Below are 16,321 nucleotides of genomic sequence, written 5' to 3' on the forward strand. Positions count from 1 at the left end.
AAAATATGTTCAGGTCATGTATGGCTCGGTCACAGCGATCCATTAGAATACAAAATGCATTAAAACCAAATATTTTGTCTGTGACACCGGTTTTTCTCAAGCAAAATACAACTATTCGTTTCAATTCCACCAAGTCCAGTGAAATCGCTGATAAAGTATCTGAAATTAAGAATGAATTAACATCATTCGATCACGATGTAAACCCTACTGGATATATCAGTGATATGACTTCAGATCAATTAGGTTATTTAGACTCTATTGGATTAGCACAAGGGTATGGCCCAACTGCGCTTATTGAACGTTTATTAGAATATTCGCATGTTTATACTGGCTTACCATGGTGGGCCACTATTATATTGACAACTGCAGCAGTTAGATCTGTTATGTTCCCATTATACGTGAAAGCCTCTATTAACGGGGCTAAGATGGCTAAAATCAAGCCTGAATTGGATCAAGTTATGAAGGAGTTGAGAGAAGCAGAAAATCCACAGGAACAAGTCCAAGCTGCTCACAAAAGAAAGGCTTTAATGAAGGATAATGATGTGCATATGTCACACCAGATGTTTCCTGTGTTTCAATTACCAATTGCTTATGGGTTCTTCCAGGGTTTAAGAAAGATGGCTAATCACCCAGTTGAAGGTTTTTCCACTCAAGGTAATGCCTGGTTCGAAGATTTAACCCAAGTTGATCCTTACTGTGGATTACAAATTATATCTGCAGCTGTAGTTATAAGTATGGTAAGATTAGGGGGTGAAACAGGTGCAGCTGCTATGAATCCAATGATGAAGAAGGTTATGACTTATGTCCCAATTCTTTCTATATTCATTACTAAAGAACTTTCAGCAGCAGTTGTATTATATTTTGCCGCCAATGCTATCTTCTCGTTTATCCAAGCTTTGGTGTTGAGAAATAAATACTTCCGTAAGTTTGCAAAAATGCCACCAATAGTGCCTCCATCATCAATTCCTGGCGCTAAACAACCCCCAGCAACGGTCAGTGAATGGTGGAAAGAGTTCAATCAAAATATGAACCAAAACGTCGGAAAGAAAATGAAGGAGTCTAATACAAAATTAGGTGCAATCCATAAGAGAAAGAATGAAGTTAGTAATGGATTTATTAAGAAACATTAACTAGATTGTAAATAGTAAGCCGGAAAAACTGTTATTATAGTAATATATGCTCAAATATATACGTGAAAATGAAAGGATTCAAATCAGATATAAACTGTGTATTTCGTTATGTATAACTGAAGCAAAATGGGTGAACTGAAGGTAGAAAATAAATGATCGTGATGCACATATATTAAAATCACGACTTATGGTTCGTCTTGGAATACATAGTCATAGTTAGTAATTAATTTCTCTAAAATAGAATTCATGAAACCAAAGTTATTGATTAAACAATCCAAATTGCTTGCTTCAGTCAAGGCTGGTCCAATAACAGTAGCCAAGTTTGATGCGGTCATCTTATTATGCTCACTGAACCGTGAAACTTTTTGTAAATGTCTTAATAATAGTTTTAAAGTGTGGTAGTTCGTAGAAGGTAGGCTCTTTAATATCTGTTTATAATTTTCAATAACATTCGAATTGTCGGCTTTTTCTGGTGATTCTCTCTCTAAAATGAAAAAGCATTCGATAACCAGATCAATCAATAGCGCATCGGGTAGTTCTCTAAAATATGATTTGACACAACTTGCTAGGGTATGAGGATCGTATGCTCTATCACTAAAACTTATAGTTCCAGTTTTATCAATAATAGATTTAACATGATTCAACTCACTTACTGAAGAGCTGATTCTATAGATTCCAATATCCTTTAACCCTTCGTTCTCAATCTCTTCAAAAATTACTACCAAAAATTTGGGTACTGAAGATTGATCTCTGTTGCATACAACTTCAATTGGAATTCCAAATGTACTGAAAGCGTGGTTAGATTTAAGATTTAAATTCTTGGAATAAAACCAGTGCCTATTAGCATAATTTAGTTTCACTAACCAATCATTCAATTCACTCTCATTAGGTGCTTGAAAGAAAGAATCTTCATTTGGTGAATCAGAATCAATTTTAAAAGCAAATGGTAACGAATAAACCGGAAATATCTTCTTCCCTTTCAACGGTATAATTAAATACGGTTTCTGTTTAGGATCAGTATATGATTCAGGATTAGGCAATTCGTTAGAAGATATAATCCTTTCTGATGCACTTGATGCATTCAAAGAAAATGGCCTTGATTTTCCAAATATTCCACTGATTTTAAACCTCGAAGATGAATTTGATTTATAAGATAAGGATTGACGCCTTAAGCTGGAGCTCGATGACTTTTTCGATAACGTATGCATGGATGAAGTAGGATTAGTATTCAATGTATTTGAGCCACTGCCATCCCTTAAATGCTTCTTTTTATTATCTAATGTTAAAATCTTGTGTTGGTCATGTAAAACAGACCGGAATAGCTTGGATCTTTCTTGGCCAACAATAAAGTCCTTAATTTTTTGTGAATTAACTAGTGATTCGTCCAATTTCAATAAGAAATCAAACTCTCTGTTTTCATGACAATTGAATCCATTTGATTCTTGACCATCAATATCCTCAACACATAATTCTTTGATGATTTTGTAAATCAAATACCTCTTATTGAAGTTGATATTTTGTTTATGAAAGCTTGGACATTTATTTGCTTCAATTAAATTTTCAATTATCCAACCGAAGCAAGGTAACAAAGGCTCATTAATAGCCAAGCTAGCTTCGCTTATATTTGACGGTAATAACAGATTTATATCCTCAAATGCTGAATTCGTAGAATTTTCATTCAAACTCATTGAGGCTTTCATCCATAAACTTGCAAAGAGTCTACTTTCCGGTAAATAAATAACATTGGTAATAGCTGTTTCAATACAAGATGGAATGTTATCTTGATCACCCTCAAACACAAACTGATTGTCACTCATCTTCAATTTAGAAATTTTAAGCATTAGTAACAATGTTTTCATACGATCTAATCTTTCTTCAACAGTGATATTTAAATCAGCTAGTTGGATTAGCAAATAACTTCTAAACTTGAAGTATAATTTGAAAAGTTTTCGGAAAACTAGTGGGAATTGTTTCAAGATTAGTTGCTTCTCTTGGGGATCAGAAAGAGATTCAAAAAAGTTAAAAATATTTGAGACAATAAGGCTATCATCACTTGTAGAAGTCTTTTGAAGATTGAAGCCTAGCAATGAATTTTTTTCAAATTGATTTTCCAATATTTTATAAATTTTTATCCAGTCTTCCGTTTTTATTAACTTATAAAATGTAGTCAATAATTTGTTAAATTTATGCAAAAATTTTTCCACCTTGTTTAAATTTTTGTGCCCCGGTAGATTTCTATTAATGGGAACATCATGTAATGAATTACTAAATCGAAACTCTTTGATGAGATATTCGTCAAATTTCAGCATTTCAATTGGTCTGTAAGTCTTTTTAATAAATAATCTTTTCAATTTTTTGTAATAATTTACTAAATTTTCGAAAGCCTTTTCTAGTTGTGAATCAATCTTATTTGAATTATACCACTGCGAAATTTCATTGCTGAATAGTTTCAATAATTTAATAAATATTTTCTTATTAATCAAATCATTAACGAAGTTAGAGTAAAAATTATTAATCAAAACAATTAATACTTTCAAAATGTTTGTTTGAATTTCTAACAAAGCTTCATAATCAACGTTTCCTAATTCACTTATATTGACAGATGTATCGAGGTTCCAGTTAGGAAATTCACTTTGCAGCTCAATATCAACATTCCCATTTCTTATAAGATATAATTTTTTCATGATTGAAATAATCGCATTACTAGAATTAATGAATCTATGAGACAATTTATCCAAAAGCTCTTTAGTAGTTATGAAGGAATTATAATTCAACAAGAATACAAATCTGTATTCTGACAAGTTGATAGAAATATTCTCATTAAAATATTTTGCATCAATTAATAGTAAGTCAATTAATCTATCAATAGAAGCATATTTTGGAATGTAATTATTTTGTTGAGAAAATTTTGATGAATCACTCGAAATAAGACTATAATTTTTAGAATGCTTCTTTTTATTAATGTGTGTTTCTTCATTTTGTACTGCTGATGGATCCGGTTTATCATGTATATCAATATTGTTGAACTTGTCTGAATTTAAAATGTCATCTACGTCAATCCCTAAACCAGGCATTTCATCATCATCATCATCATCTTCTAAGCCCTGCAATGTCGACGAGTTGATAAATGATGATTCCAAATCAATTATAAAATCATCAACACGTAAAGTCAATTGATCATCAATTACAAAATTATGCTTGATTATCGAGGAATCTAGACTTTGGAATTTGGCCTTCTGTTCATTTGGACTGTTTTGCAAAAGCAAATCATCGTATTTTGCTAAAGCAATCTTAAAATAATTATTATTGAATGTTGGAATCTTAGATGCTCGATTATCACATAAAGATTGTTGTTGTGAGGGTAAAGAAATATTACTGTCGTTTGGCGCATTCAACGAGCTCAGTGAATCATTTGAGTGAATCGATATGCTCGAAATTGTGGCATTAAGACTATCTGAATTAGTGGATTGATTATCAGTAGGCAATTTTAGGTATGATTCTGGTAATTCAGGTTCCATCAATAATGACAACTTCATTATTTTCTCGAAGTTGGTAGAATCACAATTAACTTCAATCAATTTTAATAGCTTATTCTGCAAATCAGTATTGACATTGGAAGATGATGAATCATGGTACTTAGCAGGTAGCGGTTTAGTGTCATCACTATTGACCCCCAAATATAAGACCTGGTTTAGACTTTCATTGGAAAAAATAAATCCCATATTCTCATATCTTCTCAATACGTCGTCATTATACTTTATAATTTCATCATAGTTAGTTAAGCTTGACAAATACTCATTCCACCTATTAAAAGAATAATTAATCCTTTTCCATATAGATTCCAATTCGTGAATATCAGTAGAATGATTGTTCATGATTAAATCACCAAAGTACGGTATCACATTTTCTTTAGGGTAAATTTTCCCTAAACCTCTTGGTGCCATTATATGGTACGAATCTCTCGAAGAGAAATCATCAAATTTTAAATTTAGACTGTCAGAAGTTTTAGAAATTTGATCACTATTAATTGAGCCATTAACAAGAAATCTTCTGTCCAACTCAAACAAAACAGGCGACCAATCATTTTTTAATAATCTGATATAATCTGGTGAAACAAGATACCAGATTCTAGTTAGTCTCAATGTTGGTTGTGATAAAATAATTGACGCAATACCAAGCCATGACGACATATTTCCAGATTTCTCTAGAAAACAACCTAAGTCGATCCATTTCTCAAGCAATCTTGCTTTTCTCTCTAGGAAATTATTATTTTTAGCACTGATATTTTCAATGAATAAATGGTTTACTAGTAATCGTGACAAATAGTGAATATGATGGTCATTATCAAAAATTAATGGATTTTTTTTGTAAAAAAAGTCTTGTGTGCTGTTGTCCTTGAGCGATGAATATAACAACAATGATTTATCAATATTTGAATTCCAATTCTTGAAAAATTTAAGATCTATAAAATTGATTGTCTTGGAAAAATCGATTAAATTGATATCATTAATAAATACATTGGAATTCAAATCTTGGAAAGGATTTTCAGATGGTAAATCATACGTTACCAGTTCTATTATAGAATTTTGCTTTGCTACTAAGTTAGCCTTGAAGACTTGTATCTTATGCACGTTATCATCGTGCTGCAAGTTACCAGATAACACTTCAATTATTTTCAAAATAATAGGGTAGATTTCGTAACGAACTAAGAATCCTTGAAAATTATCTTGTATGTTGGACAATAATCGTAATAATCTGTCTGTTATTATTAATTCATTAAATTCTCCTTGAAGCTTGGAGTCAAACAAGTTTGACAAAAACGATAAAACCAACCTTGCGACTACTCCAAAGTCAGGAAACAACGGCAAAGTCTCTATCAATTGGTCGATGGATATATTATATGAGGGGTGGGTTTGAAATAATAAAAAGTGCACGAATGCCTCGATGGACGAGCCTGGCAAAAATTGGCGTCTTTCGAAATCATACTTCAATTCCGGGTGTGCCATGTCTATCCTGTAGTAAATTAATTGCGGGACGTCATCCAGAGTACCCTCCTGCGCTACAGACTGTTCCAGCACCCCCGATTCATTATTATGGTTAAACATGTCCGACTGTTGATCAGCACCTTCTGTCGCGTCGGTAAGTTGAAACCGTCTGGCGTTCAAGACCGTTGGTTTGTATAAGTACATATGAGACCCCTTCAATTCTGCTCTATACACCCTCAACATGTTTTCGCTCATATCATGCACAGAACTGGCTCCTATCGTCGCATTTAGCCATGCGTTTTTTACTATGTTCTGGTCGTAGTCGTTCTTTGCGAGCGTTGACACTGATCTCACCGAATTCTTGGTTCCTACTGTATGATCTGATTCCGCTGAACTTTCAGGTATGCTTCCAATGGTCGAATTTGCCAACGTCGACATATCGTCTACTCCATCGCTTTCTCCGTGCCCGCCGTTAGGCTTTTCGTGTTCTTGTTGTTCATTGCTGGAATATATCAGCATAAAACTCTTTCTTTTATCCCGTTCTTTTCTCTGACTCCAGATCTTTCTCATATTTTCTATCTACTGTTCGATTGTAGGATATCCTCCTATTATGGTCTTCAAATAATTGTATGTTTAGAAAGAAACAGTTGTGTTGATTCGGGTTGCGCTGATTAAATTTTGAGAAAATTTTGATACCGCGTATTGCCTAAGGAGGCTATTAACGTTGACGAAGAGAAATATGTACCGAAATTACAGTTATTGTCTATAAACGTTGATGCAATCAACATTATACGATGCAGTGGATGTTAGAGACATATATAGAAGTAGCGATGGTTACGATTTGATCATTAAATAATGCAGTGACTACGAAGTTGGACTACGAAGTTGGTGCTTAGTGTTACGAATTTAGTCTTTTGGCCTATAGTACCATAACTAATGACACGACTAGATAATTGTTAGTTAATTGATATGTATACCCAGTAAAAATGAAATAAAGCTGTCTATATAGAATGTTTGTACGTCAGATATTGTTGCTCAAATTTCACCACTAAATTTCACTGCTTAGTAAAGACTTTGTTTTTGCTAGGGTTTTCTCTGATAACGTAAGGTACATGGCATAGGGACTCACGAGCGAATAACCAGGCCGACATTGTTATTCAATTTCAATTTGTATGTCGCATTGTTACGTCAAGCTAGGACTCGTGCATTAAGCTACTCATTCTGGTGCTCGGGAATGGGGGACTTTGCTTGTGCCTGAAACCAGGATGGAGAGTGCGTCAGAATATCGTTTACACCAAGGGAAACACGGTCTGTAAATAGAGGATGTTTCATCGCCAATAAGTGTAGTACGACGTTTTGAAGGCTTGCGAAATCATCCCACGAAACGAGATTCGATCGATTGCAAAATCTGATGGAACTCTTATACTACTTTTAAAAAACATTATACGTATTAAAACAAGTAAACTAGAAGCACATTGAGGTGAGATAGACTAAAAAATCTTCAAACAGCTTCATGGATTCCAGCCAATACAATTGCATACTAATGAAGAGGTGAAATTCATGGTTCATGGTGAATAGCAGTCGGGTAAGAGGTTGTGCGACTATCTGCAGGGAAATATGAAAAATTCAAGTCTTTGGTACTAAATATGTAGCTTATGGCATCTTCAAGAATGTGGATTAATAGAGCTAGAAGATGTGTTGTCCGTAGACGTGGAGTGAGTATCAGTGGTAGATTTATAAGTACCAGCGAAAATGAGACAGTGAATTATGCTAATAGAAAGAATATAATCGAACAAAAGCCTCATGGGTACTATCCACCGATTGATACAATCAGACCCAATGACGCTAAACGTGCCCGTATACCGATCTTTAGACAGTCTTTTGAGACAGTTGATTTTCTTCAGTATCCTAATAAGCGGTATCCCGAGCTATACAATATCGAAGGTAAGATTATAAGTATACGGAAATCGGGGAAAGCGATGTACTTCATTGATTTAGTTCAAGACGGAGCAAAAGTGCAAATAATGGCCAGTAATAAGCTCATGCAAATGTCAGCTCAAGAATTTGATGATGCTCATGCATTTTTTAGAAAAGGTGACTTTATTTCTTGTGTCGGGTATCCTTCTGTCACCAACGTAGGTGAATTATCGTTGAAGCTATGCAGATCCATCAAGTTGGCATCACCATGCTTGAATCTGATGACTATTCCAGACAAGATCAAAGATAGGGGTCTTATAAATAGTAACCGTGTTTTGAATTATTTGGTCAACAGTGATCTGAAACAAAGGTTAATGATAAAATCCATTGTCATTCAGGCAATCAGACAGTTTTTCGTGAAAAGAGACTTCATGGAAGTTCAGACACCTATTCTTGGTGGTTACGGAACGGGGGCAAATGCAGAACCATTCAGAACTGTTCTGAACGCTTTGAAATCCACTGGGGATGGCAGCAACAAATATTTGCAGTTGAGAGTTGCGCCTGAACTTTGGTTAAAGAAATTGGTCATAAGTGGATTCGATAAGATCTTTGAAATAGGCCAAAATTTTAGAAACGAAGGAATTGACCTGACGCATAACCCTGAATTTACTACTTGCGAGTTTTATCAATCATTTACGAACTTGAATGAATTGATGATTCTCACTGAAGAGCTATTCAAGGAGATCCTTGACACTTTAAAAGAAAGAAAGCTATCATTGGTTCAAAAGCAATTGCCTTCGCTTTCGGCATTTGCCAGTGGTAGTTTTCCAAAGTACGAATTCATCCCTACATTAGAACTGAAGACTGGGATTCCATTACCAAGCCAATTGACCGCAGAAAGCTTAATTGAATATCATAAAAAGATAGGGCTTGAAGTTCCAGCATTGAAATCTCCCTCGAATCTCCTTGATAACCTCTCATCAATCTACTTGGAGTCAATTTCTCAGGATACAAAAACTCCCATTTTCATCTACAACCAACCTTCACTTTTATCACCTTTAGCCAAGTCAGCAATAATCAACTATGGCTCCAGGAGCTATGATATATCCTTGCGATTCGAATTATTCATACAAGGTAAAGAATATGTTAATTCCTATGAAGAAGAAAATTCTCCGTTTGAACAATCTAATAAGTTTAAACTACAACAGCTGGCTAAAACACAGTTTAATGATAATGAAATGATTATTCCTGATTGGGAATATATAAAACTGATGGAATATGGTTTACCTCCTACTGGTGGATGGGGATGCGGAATCGATCGTTTGTGTATGCTCTTCTCCGGAAGCGAAAGAATCGAGGATGTTCTTTCTTTTGGCAATATTAGAGACGTCGTTAGACAGTAAGTGTATATATATCTCGACCACTTGCTACATATTATTGTATATATAAAGCGTATATTTGTTCCTATTGTATTGTATTTTTGAACTCGAAATTTTTTTTTTCACTCGTCACCAAATTGAGATCGATATTTTTGAACTAATTCAGGACTGATAACAGTAGATCAGAACATTTTTAAATATAGCAATAGGAATAGGCTATACAGAGGATGGATTTTTATCAAAGAGAAGAGATCGATGGGGTTAGGTTTTCTTGGAATTGTGTTCCAAGGACAAAATTACAGCACCAGAGAAATGTTATTCCATTAGCCTCCATGTATACGCCGTTAAATAACAAATCCAGTATTCCAGTCGCTCCTGCAAATGATATGGTTGTTTGCCGTCAATGTCGGTCATTCATAAATCCATATGTAACAATGACAGAACAACAACCTGATGTTTGGTATTGTCAGTTTTGTCAGTTTGCTAATAGATTGGGTCAAAACCAAATGGCACCATCAGGTTTAAGTCCTGAGTGCTCAACTATCGAGTATTCTACCGGGAGAATGAGTAAGTTTCCACCGATTTTTTTTTATGTCGTTGATACATGTTTCGTGGATGAAGATTTGGAAGATGCATATAAATCGTTGAAGGAATCGTTGGTTATTTCGTTATCATTATTACCAGAGAATTCCTTAGTTGGGTTCGTTTCCTTCGGAAAAAATGTACACATTCACGATTTGTCGTCAGAGGGAATAGGCAAACAGCACACGTTTAACGGTGGTAAGGAATATACTTTAGAGCAAGTTCAAAAGTCATTGGGCCTATTAGCTTCCGGATTACGCTCACAAAATAACCAAAACTCCCAACATGATCCAATAAATGAACTTTTAGGGCCAATTGGTAGAAAATTTTTGCAACCTGTCAGTATGGTTGAATATCAATTGACATCAATCATCGAAAATTTGGTGTCAAATAGATTTCCATATCCAGCAATGAAAGAAAGAGCTAGTCGCGCTACCGGATCTGCTTTAAATATAGCTTCATTGTTATTGTCAGCAATATTAGGTGATAGTGGTACTACTGGGGGTCATATTTTGTGCTTTGTCGGCGGTGTTTGTACGTTTGGACCCGGAAGAATTGCTAGCACCCAATTGAAAGAGCCTATAAGATCACATAAGGATATAGAGAAGGCACATCAGACATTGCCATCTGTTCCAATAAATGGATCTAATTCTAAGCCTGATATATCTTTAGTGAAGAGTGCTAAGAAGTTCTACGAGAAGGTTACCAAACTGTTAGTAACTATGGGATTAAGTTGTAATATCTTTATTGGAAGTTATGACCAAATTGGTCTCTATGAAATGGATGAAATTTGTTATAAAACTGGTGGTGTTGTAGTGATGAGTGATTCTTTCAATACTGCAATTTTTAAGCAAAGTTTTATTAAATTTTTCAACAAGCAACAGGAAGATAATTCTGAGTATTTGGATATGGCATTCAACGCAACTTTAGAATGTCGTACTACGTTGGATTTACAAATCCAAGGGTTAGTCGGGAATGCCACAAAATTACCTTACAGGAAGGATAACCGATACATTGAACCAATTATTTCTAAAGTAAGTATTGGTGAAGGAAATACAAATACTTGGAAATTATGTAACTCTAATCCTCAATCGACTTATGCAATTTATTTCGATAAACTCGACTCACCATCAATAGGATTTAGCTATGTGCAATATTTATTCCACTATCAACACCCATCTGGTGAGTTGAGATTAAGAGTCACAACCGTTCCAGTTACTGTTATTGCTGATACTGATATAACAAACTTAGAATTAGGGTTTGACCAAGAAGCATCCATCGTGCTTATTGCAAGAGAATCAATTAACAAATTGCAGCCTATTCATGAAAATTCAGATAAGTCTCATTATGACCCATCTGATGTTTTGAAGCACTTAGACAAACTGCTTATTGATTACTGTACGAGGTATGCTGTATACACTAAGGGTATGCTTGAATCGTTTCGTTTATCTGCCGCGTTTGCATTATTTCCACAATTCATGTACTACTTAAGGAGGTCTCCATTCATACGAGTTTTCAACAATTCGCCAGATGAAACATCATTCGTAAGACATATATTTATGCATGAAGATGTGGGAAATTCGTTGATCATGATACAGCCTACATTATTGTCATATGATGTTGATACTTTTGGTGCCATTGACGAAGAGACTGGCGAGGCGAACACAGAACCAGAACCCGTTTTATTAGATTCATTATCCCTTGGCCCAAGTAAGGTATTGTTATTAGATACTTTCTTCCATATATTGATCTACCATGGCTCCAAGGTGGCTCAATGGCGTAAGGCTGGTTACCATACTATGGAAGGATACGAACATTTCAAGGAATTCTTAGAGGCACCTAAGCGAGAAGCCATGGAAATATTAATTGACAGATTTCCACTTCCTAGGTTCATTGACTGTGATGAAGGTGGATCTCAAGCTAGATTTTTAATGGCCAACTTAAATCCGTCAACTAGCTATGCATCTAACCCAAATAACATGTATGGGGGTCAATTAGATGTTTTGACTGATGATACAAATTTACAGCTGTTCATGGATCATGTTCAAAAAGTTATTATCATGAAGAAATAATTTTAATGATATCAACTCTGTACACTTAATAATAGACGTATAAATATGTCCAATACACAAAATGAATAATTAAATTTTTCGATTTGTAAAACTTTTCAATATATCTAGACAAGTAGTTTAGTATCTCAGAAATTTCTGAGAAATACTAGCCTTTGCTATTAACCTTACTATTAACGATGAAGAGAAAGTGGGTATCAAATGATATTGAAAAAATCTCGGAGGAAGTATGTACGAATCAATCATTTCTGATTTTGCAAATCCCCACATTGAAAGTACAGAAGTATAAAGCTCCACAGTTGAGCAAATTACAAGTCCCACCGACATTAGAGCTGGTTTCAGAATCCCCAAAGGTTACTGCTTGGGTGAGTGATTTATTACATTCCATGGCAAATCTGAGAGACGAGATAAAATTCGATGACCAAAATGGATCATGTACAAATGGAAATAATGGAGTCAAAGTGTTGATATTTTTGGGTGCAATGGGAAAAGAGTATATTACCTCTATCAGAGAACAATTAGAATGTTATGAGGACTCGTTGTTTTTCATTTCTTCTAGCTTGTTAGATTCGTGTGATGCTGCTCATCACTCTGATGACCAACAGTGTTTGCAATTATCGACATATTTCGAATTAATCGACCCTTTAGGAGGAGGAGCATACCCCTTAGATTACTTGGTAGTAGTTGACTCTCACGATAGCATAAGATGTAAAATTCCTATACGAATATGTCGTAACAACTTTCATAGTCCACATGAAAAATTTGGCGTTGACTTGGAAAGACTTCCAAGCTTGATTGAAGAGTATATGCAGCATTTTATGTCTATTCTGGCAATAACATATTAATCCTTTGTTACGTACACACTCTATATATATGGTCTAATATACATAATATCTATTGTAATAGTGCTAGCCTTTCCTGCTCCAAATCCTTGTATTGGTCTCTTTGGTTCTCAATTTCTTCTCTTACTTTGTTAATATACACATCCAATCTAGCCAACTCGTCGATTTCGTCAGGTCTCACATATTCTTGATCTCTCTTGGATTCATCAGATAGCTTATAAGGCAATAAATTCAGTGGCTTTTGCGTTAATATCTCGAAAACCTTCTCGGTGGGTTCTTGGAAAACTAATTCATCATATAATACAGAATGCACTTCACCATTCTCTTTTGGTGGATGCTGAGGGTTGAAAGGATGTAACTTAAGACCATGGAATATTTGAAAGTTCTTTTCGTTGATTCCCAACTCTGCTCCTGAGTGGAAATGCAATTTTATTATTATTTCGAACTCCCCCCACCCAGTCTCTGTAACTTGATATGGTGGCTTTTCGATCGATCGTACATGTGTGTCATACGTCTCATGTAGCTTGAATGTGACTTTTTTGATTAATGGAGTCAAATCTATGTTATCAAGAACTGGTTTGAAAAAAACTGTCCATTCATGTGTATGGTCTGGTGGTGTTTTTTCCGTTCTTTTTTCTGGAGCAAGGCGGACAGAATGATTTCCATAAAGTACTGGAACAGCAATGGATACGTTTTTTATTCTTTTAGAGCTATAACTCATATTATATGTGCCTAAATAAAGGAATAAACAAGCCTAAGTGGAACTTTCGATTATTAAATCTGTTGATAATTTGAGAGTGCGTGGATTTCACGAGCTCACTAAGTAAAGAAGATGTGAACAGTAATAAAGTATTTATAATTATTATTATTATATTGAACAGCTATACATGGTAATATTATGCTCGTAGATATATATATTTGTATTAATAACCCGCAATGTTCTCATTGAAAAAAAAAGGCCCCGACATCTAATATATAATCAGATTTGCTTAACAGCAGCAGATGTGGCCGATGTAACCAGAGCCAAGTTGTTGACTTCAGGAATGTCTTCATATTTATTTTCTTTACGAATCAAAATGGCTCTCAATCTGCTTTCTTGTTCCATAGTCTTATGTAAGTTTCTGAAATGAATGAAGAAAAGAAGAGTAAAGACACCACCGACAATTGCTAAAGCTGCGAAATACCAGACTAAGTTTGGATCTTTCAATGCAGGACTGATAGCATCACCAATAGCGGCAGCAATGGCAGTTGCAAGTAAGAACAAAGCTTGGACAACACCTTTCATGTGAGGAGGAGCTCTAGTGTAACCTAATTCATAACCAGAAGTGTTACCGAAACATTCAGCAGCAGCAGATAAAACGTATGGAGTCACCAGGACCCAAGCACTAAATGGTGCTACAATTCCCTTGTCAACACATTCTGTGGCATGGTCCCCACATTCGATTTGACTGTAGATTTCTTTTTGGATGATTGCAGCTGCTACCTGAGACAAAGCTGCTAATAAGAAACCAAGGGTAATTCTATATACCGGTTTAAAGTCAATCTTCCATCTACGCAATAAAGGATAAATACCGTAATCCAAAATTGGAATAAGCGCAATGATAGTGATTGGATTGAAGTTACTGTACATATCATTAGGAGTACCATCACTTGTCAAAGATCCCGATTGAGCAGTTAAAGCTGGAGTTGCACCGGTACCACCAGCATCACAAAGGTTGAAAATCACGAAATACAGGAAAACTTTACAAATATTAACAACTTGCTTGACATCTAAAACCCATTGGTCAGTCCAAGTAATAGGACTCTTCTTCTTTGCAACGAAGTATTCTTCACCTCTTGCTTTCATGCTAGTTGGAGTTGGGTAATCCCAGAAGGTTTTGTTCTTTAATCTCCTAATCCAGTTTCCTCTGAACAGGACTCTGATGATCTTGTTAGTATTGACAAGAACTGAGCCTTGAAGTTCTTCCTTCTTAAGTCTAGGACGCACGAACCAAAACACAAATGGCATAATAAGGTAGATAATGATTGGAATAAAGAAAGCGAACCAAAATCCGATTCTTTGTTCGATGTAAACACTTGGTATTGGGAAAAGAGCACCGACATTGATGGACCAGTAGAAAACCAAGACCATTCTTTCCAAAGACTTTTGACGGTCCACAATGACCTTTTCTCCAGATGGTAAAGTTTTAACGACGTCTGTTTGTTCTGGGTATTGATCCATCAAGAGTGGTAATAAATTAGGTTTAATGAAACCAGTACCAAAAGCCAACGTAATAATACCTAAAACAGTAGGAACAATACCATGACCCCCTTCAATAACAGATGGTGCAGCAGCCACAACAAGTAAAATATGGGCAACAAAACCACAGATAACACCAATCCAGATAGCTCTGAACTTACCAATTTGCGAATCAGCAACATAACCAGCGTATAAAGGCACAAGGTATGCCACGAATGTCAAAGTATAAGTAATGGCAGTTGCAACTGGCACACCTAAACCCAAGGCACCAGGATTAACACTACCAGGCATAAGCTTACCAGTGGAACTTCCTTCAGGTAATTTGTTGGTAACAAAGTTACTTAAAAGAGTCTGACATGAATAGTAAGAGGCTCTTTCAGCAAACTCAGCAACACAAAGCAAATAACAAGCCCAGTTAGCACTACCCAAAACTCTTCTCAAAGAAGAAGCTTCTTGTTTGGTAGGCTTTCTCAAACCCATAGGGTTGTGATCATCCACAAAGTTGGTTGAGTAGTTGTTGGTATCGTCAAAATCGTAGATACGTTCATCTTCAAACTCTTCGTTCGATGCGACCGAGCTCGCATCGAGATGAGTGTCCACGACATCATGTTCTGCCGTCTCATCGACGCTGTATTCGTCCTTCACTGGGTCTTTCTCACTAACTTCCTTTATGTTAGACATATTTACTTTGAAAAACTCCTAATCCAAGATCAACTTAAACATATTATTTTCAAGATAATGCTTTATATTTTAAATCCAAAACTGTGGAGATAATCAGTAGAGCCATTCGACAAACGGCAAATGCGAAAGGTGATAAGCTCGTATCTCTCACGGCGTTCGACACAAAATACGAAAGAGAGGGTTATCTTTCATTTCTTAATCAAGTTATATCCATCGGATAATGGGGAAAAAGATCGGCGAACCTAACTCTAAAACTTCTTTACAAATTGCCTTGCATAACACTTTTCTATTATACCTGATTGGCCTTCCTAACTTATCGGAACTGTCACACATGCGAAATATCGCAGTCAACAAATATTTTTTTCGCCAGTGCCGCATCATGTTCCAGAACATAATTTAGCATACTTCCAGTGCACCCTTTAAGGCACCCTTTAGTGCGACCTTCAGATCTTCCTGTAGATCATCTTCACACCATGTTACAGTTCGTTTATTGTCAT

At 35.5% G+C, this 16,321-nt stretch overlaps 7 protein-coding genes across 7 annotated transcripts; 4 read left to right on the forward strand and 3 right to left on the reverse strand.

Moving 5' to 3' along the window:
* Positions 1 to 5: 5 nt before the first annotated feature.
* On the forward strand, positions 6 to 1,130 carry AC631_01297 (membrane insertase; the record flags this gene model as incomplete). The annotated part of the gene is made up of 1 exon (XM_015610127.1): positions 6 to 1,130. One exon carries the CDS (start codon positions 6 to 8, stop codon positions 1,128 to 1,130), a length of 1,125 nt encoding a protein of 374 aa, XP_015469034.1.
* Positions 1,131 to 1,315: 185 nt separating this feature from the next.
* BEM2 (Bem2p) lies at positions 1,316 to 6,685 on the reverse strand (the record flags this gene model as incomplete). The annotated part of the gene is made up of 1 exon (XM_015610128.1): positions 1,316 to 6,685. One exon carries the CDS (start codon positions 6,683 to 6,685, stop codon positions 1,316 to 1,318), a length of 5,370 nt encoding a protein of 1,789 aa, XP_015469035.1.
* A 1,100-nt stretch (positions 6,686 to 7,785) lies between these two features.
* Positions 7,786 to 9,435, forward strand: MSK1 (lysine--tRNA ligase; the record flags this gene model as incomplete). The annotated part of the gene is made up of 1 exon (XM_015610129.1): positions 7,786 to 9,435. The coding sequence occupies one exon, from the start codon at positions 7,786 to 7,788 to the stop codon at positions 9,433 to 9,435; it is 1,650 nt and encodes a 549-aa protein (XP_015469036.1).
* Positions 9,436 to 9,638: 203 nt separating this feature from the next.
* AC631_01300 (uncharacterized protein) lies at positions 9,639 to 12,065 on the forward strand (the record flags this gene model as incomplete). Its single annotated transcript, XM_015610130.1, has 1 exon — positions 9,639 to 12,065. The coding sequence occupies one exon, from the start codon at positions 9,639 to 9,641 to the stop codon at positions 12,063 to 12,065; it is 2,427 nt and encodes an 808-aa protein (XP_015469037.1).
* A 176-nt stretch (positions 12,066 to 12,241) lies between these two features.
* AC631_01301 (uncharacterized protein) lies at positions 12,242 to 12,907 on the forward strand (the record flags this gene model as incomplete). The annotated part of the gene is made up of 1 exon (XM_015610131.1): positions 12,242 to 12,907. One exon carries the CDS (start codon positions 12,242 to 12,244, stop codon positions 12,905 to 12,907), a length of 666 nt encoding a protein of 221 aa, XP_015469038.1.
* A 49-nt stretch (positions 12,908 to 12,956) lies between these two features.
* On the reverse strand, positions 12,957 to 13,625 carry YAF9 (Yaf9p; the record flags this gene model as incomplete). The annotated part of the gene is made up of 1 exon (XM_015610132.1): positions 12,957 to 13,625. One exon carries the CDS (start codon positions 13,623 to 13,625, stop codon positions 12,957 to 12,959), a length of 669 nt encoding a protein of 222 aa, XP_015469039.1.
* Positions 13,626 to 13,883: 258 nt separating this feature from the next.
* On the reverse strand, positions 13,884 to 15,824 carry PTR2 (Ptr2p; the record flags this gene model as incomplete). The annotated part of the gene is made up of 1 exon (XM_015610133.1): positions 13,884 to 15,824. One exon carries the CDS (start codon positions 15,822 to 15,824, stop codon positions 13,884 to 13,886), a length of 1,941 nt encoding a protein of 646 aa, XP_015469040.1.
* Positions 15,825 to 16,321: the final 497 nt, after the last annotated feature.

Source organism: Debaryomyces fabryi, assembly GCF_001447935.2.
Source record: "Debaryomyces fabryi strain CBS 789 chromosome Unknown contig00017, whole genome shotgun sequence".
NCBI classification, from domain to species: Eukaryota; Fungi; Ascomycota; class Pichiomycetes; order Serinales; family Debaryomycetaceae; genus Debaryomyces; species Debaryomyces fabryi.